General features: G+C 35.5%; 1 protein-coding gene across 1 annotated transcript in view; it reads left to right on the top strand.

The window, feature by feature from the left end:
* The first annotated feature begins 1,343 nt into the window (after nt 1–1,343).
* LOC126811740 (interferon regulatory factor 2) overlaps nt 1,344–14,261 on the top strand; it is a 49,029-nt gene continuing 36,111 nt past the window's right edge. The window contains exon 1 of the mRNA XM_050537610.2: nt 1,344–1,486. Within this exon, the coding sequence (XP_050393567.1) occupies nt 1,463–1,486 (24 nt within the window). The 5' untranslated portion in view covers nt 1,344–1,462. The remainder of the gene's footprint in view (nt 1,487–14,261) is intronic.

Here is a 14,261-nt window from a genome sequence, read left to right as displayed (position 1 = left end):
TGGAAATCAAAATAAGAGTAGGCCCTAGCGCCGCTGTCCGGGAAAATGTATCAGGTACAAAATTTATGGACGGCCTATATAAATAAATATCCATAGGCCTATTGAATAACCTCAAAAAAGTCCATGGAAGGGGTGTTATCATTCAATTTAATTACAAATGGATATTTCCACAATAATAAGGAGCTAACTGATTAGGGACTGGTTACAAACCTGTTGCCGAAACGTAGTACATTCGTTTTCCACATTTTAATATTCAGTTTCATACTCCCACTAAAAACTATCGCTTTCGATTCTTAGAAGATTGTGTGATCTTCAATGAAATCTTCTTTTAGTTAGAAAAGTAAAATACGTGATATTGAACACATTTATTCAGAATTTCTGAAACCCAAAAGAGTGAAGAAAACAAAGATAAGTTTGATTTATTATATACAGCCTATTTAGTATAATAGTCTATATAGATCATATATTCAGGTACTTGATGGCTGCTCATAACCGGTTTTTGTCCATTTCTAGTGATTTCAATGGGTAGGTTTACAAGATGGCCTGGTACGAAGACAATAACATACAGTTTCAGTTCTTATGATTAATTCAATGATTATAATTGTTAGTGGCAAAAGTTTCCACCCAACTGATCTATCCTTTTCAGACTTAGAACGTTTCAGCCAGACCTCGTATGTAGTCTATAGGTCATATTCTGATTTATGTTTGTTATATACATTATATTTTGTTAGCCAAAGGTCCTCCGCCAGGCAATATGAACAGTCATACCAAATTAAACGACTAATTTACACTTTTATTCTAAATTTAATACCATTTTAATTAAATTATGAATCATAATTATGAATAGGTCTAACCGATTTTAAATTTTTCCTGTCGAGGTATAACTGATTTTGAATTTCCATTTGCTCTAGCTATTTACAGACATTTTGAGTTCCTAAATCCTTTTTTTTTTCATTGCGATATATTTATTCAGAATATAATTCAGTTTAAATCTCTATTAAATTACCAAGTAATATTATAGTGTTAGTAGTAAATCGATTATAAATCCATTGTCCCCTCGTGTAATCTATTATATTTGCACGTTTAAAATAAGGCCCATGGTTTAAACCGGTTTGCCTTTTTTTGAAATTATGTTCCAAGAATAGTATTAAAGAATATGCATAACAAGCACGGCATTTAAATAATATCTATTTATATGCTATATAAATAATAGCAACTACATTATTTGGCCTGCATGACGCATTTCTGCCGTTTGTTGTTATTCCGTGTAAAGTTTAAAGGGGGGCAACTCGTGAGATTCTTGGAATACAGCAATTTCTTCGAAATATGCAAAATGTAAGAGTACTTTTAAACACTAAAAATTCGTATCAAATCGAAGAAAATGTGCATTTATTGGAAATTAAAACTTTATTTTTTTTTCGTTTTAAATATTAGCTCCGCCCATTAGCACTATGTAATCAAGATGGCGGCTCACTCAAAGGAGAAGGTAAGTATATCGATATATTTTGATATAGAATATGTCGATTTATGCTTAAAATATGTTGAAAACTATGCCAACAATTAACCCATGCATCTTTTCGTTAAAAAGTGATATCTTGTCATATTAGCAAGTATTTTCACAAAAGGAACAAACTTGGGTAGGCGTTATTGACCCTGGACATATATAGAACGACAACACACCACTAACAAGGGAGTAAAGAATTGACACCCGCATGCTTCATGGTAGATGTAAATATTTTGCATACACTTAACCGTTATTCAAAGACTCGTTCGACTAATTTAAATAAATATTTTAAATAACTACTATGCCCATCAACATTTAGCATTAATAGTTGCATTACTTATTCTAATATTTCAGGGGAGTTTGGTTTGTTGTTTTCACAGGAAAGGGTTCTAAATAGGTGTTTAGAAAAAAGCAAGCATTTACTAAAATATTTCATCTAATATTTGAAAATTCAACTTCGAATGTTAAATAAAAAATATTTAAAATTAAAATATGGTATAAAAAAACTGAGGCCCATCTTATTCGATATTGGAAAATTGAAATCAATATATTTTTAAAACTGATTTCATTGAGGGTGGTTCTTTTATAATTTTGATAAGTATTCGACAATGACCGAAAATAATTTCGTATCTTGAAGTTTTAAAACAATTTCTATATATGGTGTCAAAATATGCCGCCCATCTTATTTAATATAGCAATCGATATATTATTATTGAAGTGGTTTTTATTGAGGGTGATTTTTTTAAAATATTTAAATAATGTATTCGACAATGACCGAAAATGGTTCAGAATGTCACAGCATGTACTTTTTTTTTAATCATCGATGATATCATTTTTTAAAAATATAACTTTTTCATAATTCTATCTACCTTATACATTAATTATCGATTTAATACAATATATTTACATTTACTTATCTCTATTTTATTAGTATTCAAAACATGAAATTGATATATAATTTCCAAATTTTCAGTCATTTTTAATGTATACAGATTTATTACTAATTTACAAGATATATTTTATCATCCGTAGGGACTAAAAGATAAATATTTGTTACAAATTTTGATTCTTGATTTAGGGAATTTAGACTCTAGATTTAGGGAATTTAGACTCTAGCTTTAGGAAATTCAGACACTAGATTTAGGAAATTTAGACTCTAGATTTGGAAAATTTAGATTCTATTCTAGATTTGGGAAATGTAGACTCTATTCTAGATTTAGGAAATTTAGACTCCAACCAGAATTCAAATTGACAAAATAGATTTCATTTATTTGGGCGATATCAAATATTTTTGTTTTTGACAATACTCCTATAATACCGTTCCGGAAAATAATACAAATTCCTTTTATTAACACTAACATCTATCCTGTTATGAATAAAAATATGTAACACAAATGTAAGTGATGTAATGTATTGTTTAATGGGGCCATTGTGTCTTTCAAACATTTATAAACGTGTACGGCGTTTGGCGTGTGAGAATCTATCTGCGTCAAAATCATCCACGCTGTCCTCTGCAGGTTCACAAACTTTAAAAGTCAAAATTTAAACGTGGGGAGAATCCTGCAATATACGCTAACAAAAAGCCTTGGATTTTGTCTCAGTTAACCACCCCCTATATATATTCCACTGCGACCACCGAAAATAAATGCGTACATCCCAGTGAACAACCCACAAAGTATTTTTTAGTTAAATTGATCGGACAATTCGATTATGAAATATATCTTGACATAATAATTTGTTATTCGACATATTTTTTTAAAACGTTTGTGTCATGGAAAAATCCAATGTAGAATATTGGTGAAACTGCCTTAATTTCTTTGTTGTAAATTATATTTCAGTTAATTTGATATCATGTTCTTTCGACAGTTTAATAGTTTCTTCTCATTTCTATTTTGTTGTATCAATAGAAAGGCAATCTAATCCTTTAATTAATATAAGTCAAACTTTCCTTCGTATTATAGTATGTACCAGATATTTGTATTTTAAAAAAATCCATTAAGCTGTGGCCAATCTTTGTGGAATGTGGATTACCAATTCTGTAATTTAGTAATGTGAATTACTAAGACTTCACCAAAGTTCCATTATTAAATTCAAAGTTTTTTTTGCTATAACCAGATTTTTGTAACCGAATCTTTACCCAAGTTTTATTGTGTCTTTTTAACGAAATCGTGTTAACATGCAGAGGCCGCGTTTATCATACGAACTTTTAAAAATTTGAATAGATTGCTTGCCTGTTTAAGAGGACGAGGCATTGGTTTTTAGTATCTATAATACCCACTATATACATGTACTGCGCTTCTCTGACGAATGACCGTCTTCATTAGCCCAGTTTAGGAGCAAAACAGTAAGACATAAAATCCCATTTCATTTCATTTCTTCTCTGACGAATGAGGGATACATATTTTGTACTGATTGTTGGCATTTTAAAACGTGCCTCTGGACCGAAATAGCACCGCCCACCACAAGCATATTTTTGTAAAAATTGATAACAATATGTAGATTTTGTTTTTAGTAGTTTGTGTGTAATTATCAAAAATATAAATTTCATTTCCAACAATACCAGTCAAGCTGACACATCGGTTCAAAAATGTTGTGAGGTTTCTTTGCTACAGAAGAGTCTAATTCTAACAAATATTTTGGAAGTTTGAAAAATTTGGCATAGTTGGTCATTGGGGCAAATGGAAGATACTCTCGAATCGGGAATTTTCCCCACTTACGCGCAAATGTCTGAAATCTTGTGATCGTGAAACACTACGACACATTTCTGAAAACATTATTTGTAACACTACCACCGAACAGTCTATTAATAGTGCAGCAGATGACTGCTTAAAACGGGATATTGTTCAAATTTAGATATAAATATCAAAATTGGCACAACAACTCCTTGAGGACTGCTCTTCATTAACCATTCGAAAATCCAAGATGTCAGCCACATTTAATATGATTGGCTTTCGGGCAACAAAATATCATTTTGTGCTATAAAATCACACCAAATTGTCCTATTTTATTGAAGCTTAACATATATTTTAAGTTTCATCTAAATCGGATAACAGTTCAGGGCTCTATATAGTAAGTCAACAAACTTTGTACAATTCACATTTTGCATAAAGGGCAAGGGTCGTAACACAAGAAGTTGCGTTCAGATGCTGACCAAAATCGAACTCTTCCAAGATGTTTTGATCCGTAACCTGTGGGCATACTTCACATTTTGCGTAAAAGGCAAGGACCATACCCCAAGTTGCGATCTGATGTGCACGAAAATCGAACTCCTACAAGATCTTTGGATCCTAACAAATATCTTAAGTTTCATCTGAATCGGACCACAGATTTTGACTTATTTAGGGCCCACACCCTTCGTATATATAACATAATTATACGTAAAATCGAGGTGATCATAACTCAAACAGTTGCGGTCCAATGCGCACCGAAAGCGCATCCACCCGAGATCATTTTGGGATAAATATATGCTTTAAGTTTCATCAAAATCTGTTAAAAATGTGACCTAGACTGTCCACAAACAAATGTGAACAGACGTCCGGGCGGACAGACATATAAGGCGACGACAAAATGCGTCCACATGAAAATGTGGGGTATAAAAATCCTCTCAATCGGTCCAGTGGGTAAAATTTTGGGAAAAAATAGCCGAAAATGTCAGCCATCTTGGAAAATGAAGACCAATTGAAAATTCAAGTTGCAAACGTGATTCTTTTTAAATAAATGACCCTAATCGGACACAAATGCATATTTAAGTACTTGTATCCAGATCTGAACGATTGTTAAGTTATCTGTCTCACTATTATTCCAAAAAGCATGTTCTGTGAGTAGAAAAGAAAAAAAAAATAATGTCAGACAAACAGGACGCTTTAGCAGGACAAATTTGGCAATGAATATGAAAAGAAGGCTAGATCTATTTGTTAAGACCAATTCAATTTTCGTCGGATAACTTTATCACTAATATTATCAATAATTCTTATATAGTGTCATTCCACAATGTGACCAAATGAATTTTATGACCTTAATATTTTAAACCTTGATAACGTATTGTTGCGAATAAAATATATTGTCTATACCACAGTTTTGATAAAAACATAAAAGATTGGAAAGATAAGAGTGTCAAAGATTATTCAGACATTTATACGTTAATAAAAATAAAATCATATATTACAAGGGCGTATATCTCTATTCTTTGTTGAACCTTAAAAACACATATCAATGTAATATGAGGGTATAGAAAGTTAATTTGTTTTAAAAGCGGTATTTCTACTGAATTACGTTATGAACAGACCGACCGAATTCAACCGCAGTTCATTCTAGACCGTTTTTATACGCCCACATTGAAATGTGGTCGTATATTGTTGTCGCCCCCGTCCGTCCGTCGGTCCGGCGTCCACAAGTTGATATCCGATTGACTTTAAATTTATACACAGTGTTTAAGGCCATGAGACGAAGAAGCCTATTGATTTTCAGCGATTTTCGATAATTACTGCCAGAGTTATGGCCCTTGATAACTTCAAAAAACCTTGTGGACGCTCTAGAGGTCAAAGTTAATATCCGATTGACTTTAAATTTATACACAGTGTTTAAGGTCATGAGACGAAGAAGCCTATTGATTTTCAGCGATTTCAGATAATAACTGCCAGAGTTATGGCCCTTGATCCCTTTGAAAAATCTTGTGGACGCTCTAGAGGCTAAAGTTAATATCCGATTGACTTTAAATTTATACACAGTGTTTAAGGTCATGAGACGAAGAAGCCTATTCATTTTCAGTGATTGTCGATAATTACTGCCAGAGTTATGGCCCTTGATCACTTCAAAAAATCTTGTGGACGCTCTAGAGGCCAAACTTAATATCCGATTAAGGTTTAAGGTCATGAGCCAATGAAGCCTATTGATTTTCAGCTATTTCCGATAATTACTGCCAGAGTTATGGCCCTTGATCACTTTGAAAAATCTTGTGCACGCTCTAGAGGCTTCAGTTAATATCCGATTGACTTTAAATTTATACACAGTGTTTAAGGTCATGAGACGAAGAAGCCTATTGATTTTCAGCTATTTCCGATAATTACTACCAGAGTTATGGCCCATGATCACTTTGAAAAATCTTGTGGACGGTCTAGAGGCTAAAGTCAATATCCGATCGACTTTAAATTGATACACAGTGTTTAAGGTCTTGAGACGAACAAGTATATTGGTTTTCAATGGATCTTTATGACTTAAACAGCTAAATCCATGATGTTAAAAGTTTCGTATACTAAACGTATGGGTCAGAACTTTATAAAAACCAAACAAATTCTAATGGTTTTCTGATAATTACTTAATGAGTTGTTACTCTTAATCAGATTTTAATGTATTATAAATGTTTCATTACCGAAAAAAGTAAAAATATGCGACAACTCTTGTTGACTGCCCGAACGATATAGCTGCTGTGGGCGTATGTTTCGTTGTCTGGCAACCTATCTTTTTTTTGTTTTAATTATTATTTTTTGAAATGGGCCAATATTGAATTCCAATTCGCGTTTTTAATTTTGAATATAATGAACAATATGGTTTTAAGCTGCAGAATTCTCCATAGACAAATCAGAATCAAATTCGATGTTTTTCTCAAATTTGAAGGGGAGGGAGAACTGTCTCTTGCATATATAGAGGGTTCACTGTTTAAGTTATGCAGATTTGCCTAAAACCAATTGCAAGGTGCCCAGTCTTGTTAGCGCTGAGTTTTAGAAAATTGTTACTCATCCATGTCTTGATATCCTGAATACATATTTCAATATTGAGTTTGGGGAGATTAAAATCCCACAGGAAATGTATAGTTGGGTGTCGTAAGCAGGATCATCCATGTTTCTGGCTATATAGTCGAGACTAAACAAGATTGGCCCCAAAACGGATCCTTGGAGTCTCTCAAAGCTAAAGGTGATAATAACACTTTGTGAACGAACCTCTACATGACTTCAACAGTAGTGACAAATCATTTCCCGTTACATCGAACACAATCAAAGAGAGAGAGAGAAATGGGGTTTAACGTCCACTCGACACAAACTAGGTCATTTCGGGACTAACATATGGTTTAATTCTATTTCAATAATTCGCTTGCGCGTAGGGGTCTTTAGCAGTGGGAGGAAACTGGAGGACCCGGAGTAAAACCCACGAGGTTGGACAGGCGACCCTACTCCTTGTCACGTACAACCGGGGATTCGAAACCACGCCAGTTGACTCAATGACAGGCTTTATGATACAGCGCGCGCGTGCTAACCATTCGGCCATCCACCCCCCCACCCACCCCCCGAACACAATCACGTTGTGAACTTCGGTACTATGGAATTTCCTTTTAATATAACCTAATGCCACCAATGTGCTAGGTTAATTGACATTCAATCACTCGTCACTCGTTCTAAGGTTTTGGAATGGAAAATGGGATCTGCTAGTGAACGCATGTTTTGTTGCCATAATGGAAAGTCGTGCCAAATGTTAATGGAAAAGTCAGAATACCCTGCACGACGTCATACACTACCGTCGCGCCACTGAAAATTCCGAGTATGCTACATTAAATTTAACCAATAGATAGTAGATAAGTAATGATAACTGACGTGCGCTTTAGGTGATAAGGTATGTCATTTATTGAGTAGTGTTATGGTTTCGAACCTACTTACACGTGACAAAAAGTAGGGTCGCCTGCTTAACCTGGTTCGTACAATCAAGGGCCATAATCCAGGCGGTTACGGTTCGTTATCCGCGAATATCGAAAGGAACCAAGATCGTTAGGTTATAAACATATATTTCAAGTTTCATCAAAATCGGATAAAAGTTGTGACCTCTGAGTGTCCAAAAGCTAAAAACGTGATTTTTCGTAAAATCAGGGGCCATTATCCATGAGTTACGATCTGATACATGCCAATATCAAAGGATCCGAGATCCTTGGGAGATAAACCTATATTTCAAGTTTCGTCAAAATCGGATAAATATTGTGACCTGTCGTAACTTGCATATATGGCAACGGTTAATCGCTGTATACTCACAGCCCAGAACAGCAGTAAAACGTGTTTACGGTCGTCTATTTTTTTTTTAATTTTCTGGGTGAGGACCAACAGTAGGCCGTTTATCATGATCAGAACCTATTTTAACGGGCTTTGCAGCACGTCCCTGCTGTAATGGACGGAAACCGTGCTCTGAGAAATAAAAAGACGTGCTCTCAGAAATAAAAGACGTGCTCTCAGAAAGTTTCAATTTGGACAAAAAAGGGTGCCAGTTATCACTGAAGAGGGGCCAATCATTGTACAAAATCCATATTTATTTTGAAAATTTAAATCTGGGTTACGATTTGTTACGTCCCCAGTCTCCCATAAAACTCGAGCTTGCTAGAGTTTTCTGTGACGCGCAATCAAGATCAGTGTCTTCAATCAGATTCACGTTTATTTCAAATTCTTCTTGATTCAACTGAATTTAATGTTTCTGGATATACGCTAGAGATTCTACTCTTTAGGAGGTATTAGATTTGAAAAAAAAATTTCCGACGGGTCATACACTTCGGGCTTATTATTCTTCAGTTGCGTCAGTCATCGGTATGAATTTATATATAGACTCCCGCACAGACTAGTTTTGGCAGTGATCTTGTGGAGCTCCCGCAGATATACGGGGGCTGGATGGCCGAATGGTTAGCACGTGCGCGCTGTATCATAAGGTCTGTCATTGAGTCAACTGGCGTGGTCTGGATTCCCTGGTTGTCCGCGACATGGAGTAGGGTTGCCTGTCCAACCTCGTGGGTCTTCTCCGGGTCCTCCGGTTTCCTCCCACTGCAGTGTACACAGGACCTCGGTCCGAATGACTAGACAGCTGTCCTTGTCAGGCCCTCCGTCCTGCATCACTGAGAAGGGGGAACCACGCCGGAAAATCTGGATGAACTTTCTCAGCCAACGCAGGGATCGAACACCCGACCGCCAGGCTAGCTTCGAGCCAGCGTCGTGAAACCCCCACCCCCCGTATAGTAGAAGCATAATTATTTACCCCTATCCATCGATGTGTTGATAACTATTCAGTGGGCTAGTAGTAGAAATTATACTGTATAGGTTTACCTTCTTAGCCTAAGCTGTCGTAATATATCGATGAACATTAAGAAAATGGCCGATTTTTCTGGAATTGATTCATTTTCATTTTCCTAAGCTCGCTTGAGATTTCGAGTTAAAACCGTGGTTAAAGGGAGATAATCACTAAGTTCTTAGAATGAAAACATTTCACGGAAAAGGGTGCGTGAATGAAGGGTGTATAGAGGTTTTCTTTGATTTTATTTAATATAAATTTAAACTGGTAGATAAAAACGACTTTCTATTAATAAATTTCCAGCATATACTTAGTCCAAATCTTTATGCACGGTTGCTTTTGTAGAATACGAGAAGTCTTCGTGTAATCCGATAATCTATTTCCGCGTAAACGCAGGATTATACCCATAAATGGACAAGTTCTCAAAAAACGAGGGGTGGGGTGTTGGATGGTTTAACGCGTGCGTCAGATTACAAGGTCTGTCACAATCTGTTTCACAGAGAATTACGAGTCTCGTATAATATCTCTGTCATAGATGACTTACCTTAACACGTGCTGTCACAGCACGCGGTGTGAATCATTGGCTGAATGGCGCGTGCATTGTTCACATAAGACATAATTGCTTCGGAGAGAATGCTGCATTTTAGTCAATTTAATACCCATTTACACTTAATCGGAAATAATTTTTACCTACAAGTACGTCAAACGCCTTTATTTATTTTTCCAATATATACAAAAAATGTTTTAGAATTTAATTTGTCGCAGGAAAAGAGTTAATATTTCTAGCTCATTAAGCCGCATCAATGTCATCCTTATCAGTGATTGTCGCGGCCAAGCAAATATTCACTGCGGATCAGTGTGGGTCTGTCATTGTGTGAAGTGGTGGGGTTTCGATTCCCCGCTTGTACGTGATAAGTTGTAAGGTCGATCGCCTGCCCAGCCTCGTGTTTTTTTCTCCGTGTCATCTGACTTCCTCACGCTGCTAAAGAACCTTATGTGCACATTACGTTCATTAACAACAGCATTTACACATACACCAAACTATTTGACATGGAATGATAAAGTAATTATAGGTTTAATACATAAAAAAACAACATGAGCTGATAAACTAAAAATAGAATCAGAAAACATTGTAAATAAACGTATTGTAAATAAACAGATTAATAATAAATATGATTCTGGAACATAAACGTGAGCATACAAATTAACCGATACGTGTAGCAAATAAATATACTGATCATTAAACGAGATAAACTTTTTATCCCCATCAATAAGAATTCAATATTGTACCATTTCAATCAATATTGATGTTGTTAACTTGCCGTGAAAACATGGGATCCTAATATTCAAGACAAAGTGAAAATATTAAAATAAGTACACGAGTTATGTTTTCAAACGCCATTTGTAATGAATAGAGATACACATATCCCACAAGACAACTCGGAAGCAATTAGTAGTGGCTGTTTCACAAACGACAAAATAATAATTTAAAAAAAACATGTAGAATGGACTAATCAGACGTAAACAAGTTCTGTTCAATTTGATCTGTTCACGTAATTCGTCGAACGAAAATTAATTAGAAATTACAATAATATTTTCGTACTGGATTCATTCGGATTTAAAATAGTCGCATCAATTTGGTTCACGGCAAATACAGATTGTGGCCGTTTTGTTGCATAGAGAGCAGCATAGATCGATGGAATTTCCAATTCGTCATATCTTTGTAAAAAGAGAACGGAATTGAACCATTTTAGGACTGATATTCCCAGTAGAAAAAGATTCAACTTTCACAATATTGTAGTTTGCAAGGCATTCCTATAATATAGCGCCAAAGTCTTTGAGCAGTTTCGGCTCAACAATTTGCTGAAGCCCGAGTAAATTGCTGAAAATTTTAAGAAATGTTACTCTTAACTGGTATATGATTCAAAATTTAATTTCTGTGGGATTTTGAAACCATTCACTCATCATATCAGTCAACGTGTGCATGAGAAATACCAGATTAAGGGTCACGCCACTCAGACATCATCACATCTAATTGAAATATAAACACAAAACCAAAGTTGCAATGTCGGTCTGTAGGCCTGTGCTGTAATCCACCAGATTCATAAGTCATGACACTGGAAGAGAATAATAATAGTTTATTTGCAGCTATTGTGTACTACATTTTTATACGCCCACATTGAAATGTGGTCGTATATTGTCGTCGCCCCCGTCCGTCCGTTCGGCGTCCACAAGCAGGCTAAAGTAAATATCCGATTGACTTTAGATTTATACAGTGTTTAAGGTCATGAGACGATGAAGCCTATTGATTTTCAGCGATTTCAGATAATAACTGCCAGAGTTATGGCCCTTGATCCCTTTGAAAAATCTTGTGGACGCTCTAGAGGCTAAAGTAAATATCCGATTGATTTTAAATTTATACACAGTGTTTAAGGTCATGAGACGAAGAAGTCTATTCATTTTCAGTGATTGTCGATAATTACTGCCAGAGTTATGGCCCTTGATCTCTTCAAAAAATCATGTGGATGCTCTAGAGGCTAAAGTTAATATCCGATATCCAGTTTCATCCCACTGCTAAAGACCCCTACGCGCAAGCGAATTATTGAAATAAAATTAAACCATATTTTAGTCCCGAAATGACCTAGTTTGTATCGAGTGGACGTTAAACCCCATCTCTCTCTCCAAGCTTACGCATACTCGAATACTAAGCTACTTCACTAAGTCTAACTTTACTGAGGTATTCCTTTCATTCGTCTTCAGTGCACATAAATATTGCATGAATTTTTAATAATATGTTTGTACACGGTAGGTGAATAGACTTACCCATGTCATTGTATCTCCAGGTTTGAATCATGTTTTAGTAGCCTAAGGGTAAACATATTTCTGTGTTACAATTATTTATCATCTTTGGTGGCAGTAATACATTTCGCCCATTTCTGTTCCTCGATTCGATAAACAACGCTGGAAACTCTGCGGGATATTTTTCGGCCGACACCATGATCGAACAGTGGAACTTCGCGCAAGTAAGCGAAGCCAGCGCCTTACTGAGCCACCGCGACCCCCTTTAAACCATACATTATGCAAGAGTTAAATCTGCCTATAGTTATCTAAATTATTAATTAGACATCAATTAACTTATCCAGACCATAATCAACTCTCGATGTCATTGCTAGCCTGCGATATTTACTGGATTAGGATCCGATTTGCTGCTCAACTTTCATTCATGATTTAATCATGAAATGGATAATCGGGACTATGTTTTTTATGGTACCGACTTTAGTAATGATGATCGAGGCTAGGCCGAAAATTCAATCGCTAAGTTCTCAGTTCACAGTGGATCAGTTTGGCTGAAATTTTCAGCAGATTCCCTTTACATTATCTAGTTTTTAACTATGCCAGCTCTTTATCTAATCTCCCACAATGTATCTTTAATGAAACACAAATAGTTTGAGGTGAAACATTAACATGATGTGAATTAACGTCCTACCTTTCTGCACCGACTGATGAACGATCTGTCGACAAAATTTATTAATCCGATTAAATTTGTATGCATTATTTGGAAGAATCCTATCTAGATTTATGGGCATTGTTTCACTTTGCAGAACCTTGTGATCGCTTTAGCTACAAAAAGTTATCATCCGATTTGTATTAAATGTAAATGCATTATTCAAATTAGTAAAATGAAAAAGCTTATCGAATTTCAACAGCTTTAGCTGTAGACGTATGTGTCGTTGTCTGACAACCTATCTTTAAATCAGGTGTTTATGTGGAACCAGTTTTTTAAGGTATAATATAGTAGGTTTTTAATGACGACTGTCAGTTCTACTGTAGATGTTATCATCTTCCATGACCGCTGATTTAAAACGGCCATTTTGCCATGAACGGTATTCCGATAATGCCCATCCTTTCGGAATGCAGCAAAAGTCTCTCAAGAGTTAGACAAATTACTGCCAGATAAGGACTGTCAGCAACTGTCTACAATAATTACCAACGATATTTGATACTACATGTATATCCCCTCTTTTGTTTGAAAGAGACACGGCTATATGGTGACCTGATGAAAGAAAGTCTGATAATGGTTGTATGGCCATAAATCTTTCTGTAACTCAATAAAAATTTCCAAGAGTAGGACTGTTGGGCCAGGGTTAGAGAGAGAAAGAGTGTGTGTTTGTGTGTGGAGGGAAGTAGTCCAGTCAATCTGGGGTTAGACCCAAAACAAATTGCAACTGAATTAATTTCACTGGGATGCATTTCAGTATATATAGTCCCCTAAACAACATCCCAAAAATGTTCCAAAATATTTTTGGTGGAAACGGGTCAAATTGCGTATTATGCTAATTAGCATAATTTCATATTTCAAAAATTGACTTAATACTATAACTTGGCTATTAAATGTTCAAATTTGGTGGAAATTGTGTCTAAACCCATGTTTTCGTGGACTGGGAAGCAAATAAACACATTTAGAATATAATCACTTTATTACATAATGCACAATATGCAAATTAACAGCCGCCATTAGTGAAAAACTTATATTTCCCCTAAATCTGAAACTCGTTGACTTAGCTCCATGAAACCAGTATCTACGCTCATAATTTCAGGATCAATGGTGCCGAAAAACACTAGGAGAACATCACAGTGGTATTGCATAATATAGAATATGCAAATTAGACGCCTCGGTCATGACTGAAAAATACACTATTAGTCCAAACTCAAAGCATTTGCAATA

The sequence above is a fragment of the Patella vulgata genome, chromosome 2 (assembly GCF_932274485.2).
Source record: "Patella vulgata chromosome 2, xgPatVulg1.2, whole genome shotgun sequence".
NCBI classification, from domain to species: Eukaryota; Metazoa; Mollusca; class Gastropoda; family Patellidae; genus Patella; species Patella vulgata.
Note: the sequence above shows the minus strand (reverse complement) of the source record. Positions and strands in the feature narration are given on the sequence as shown.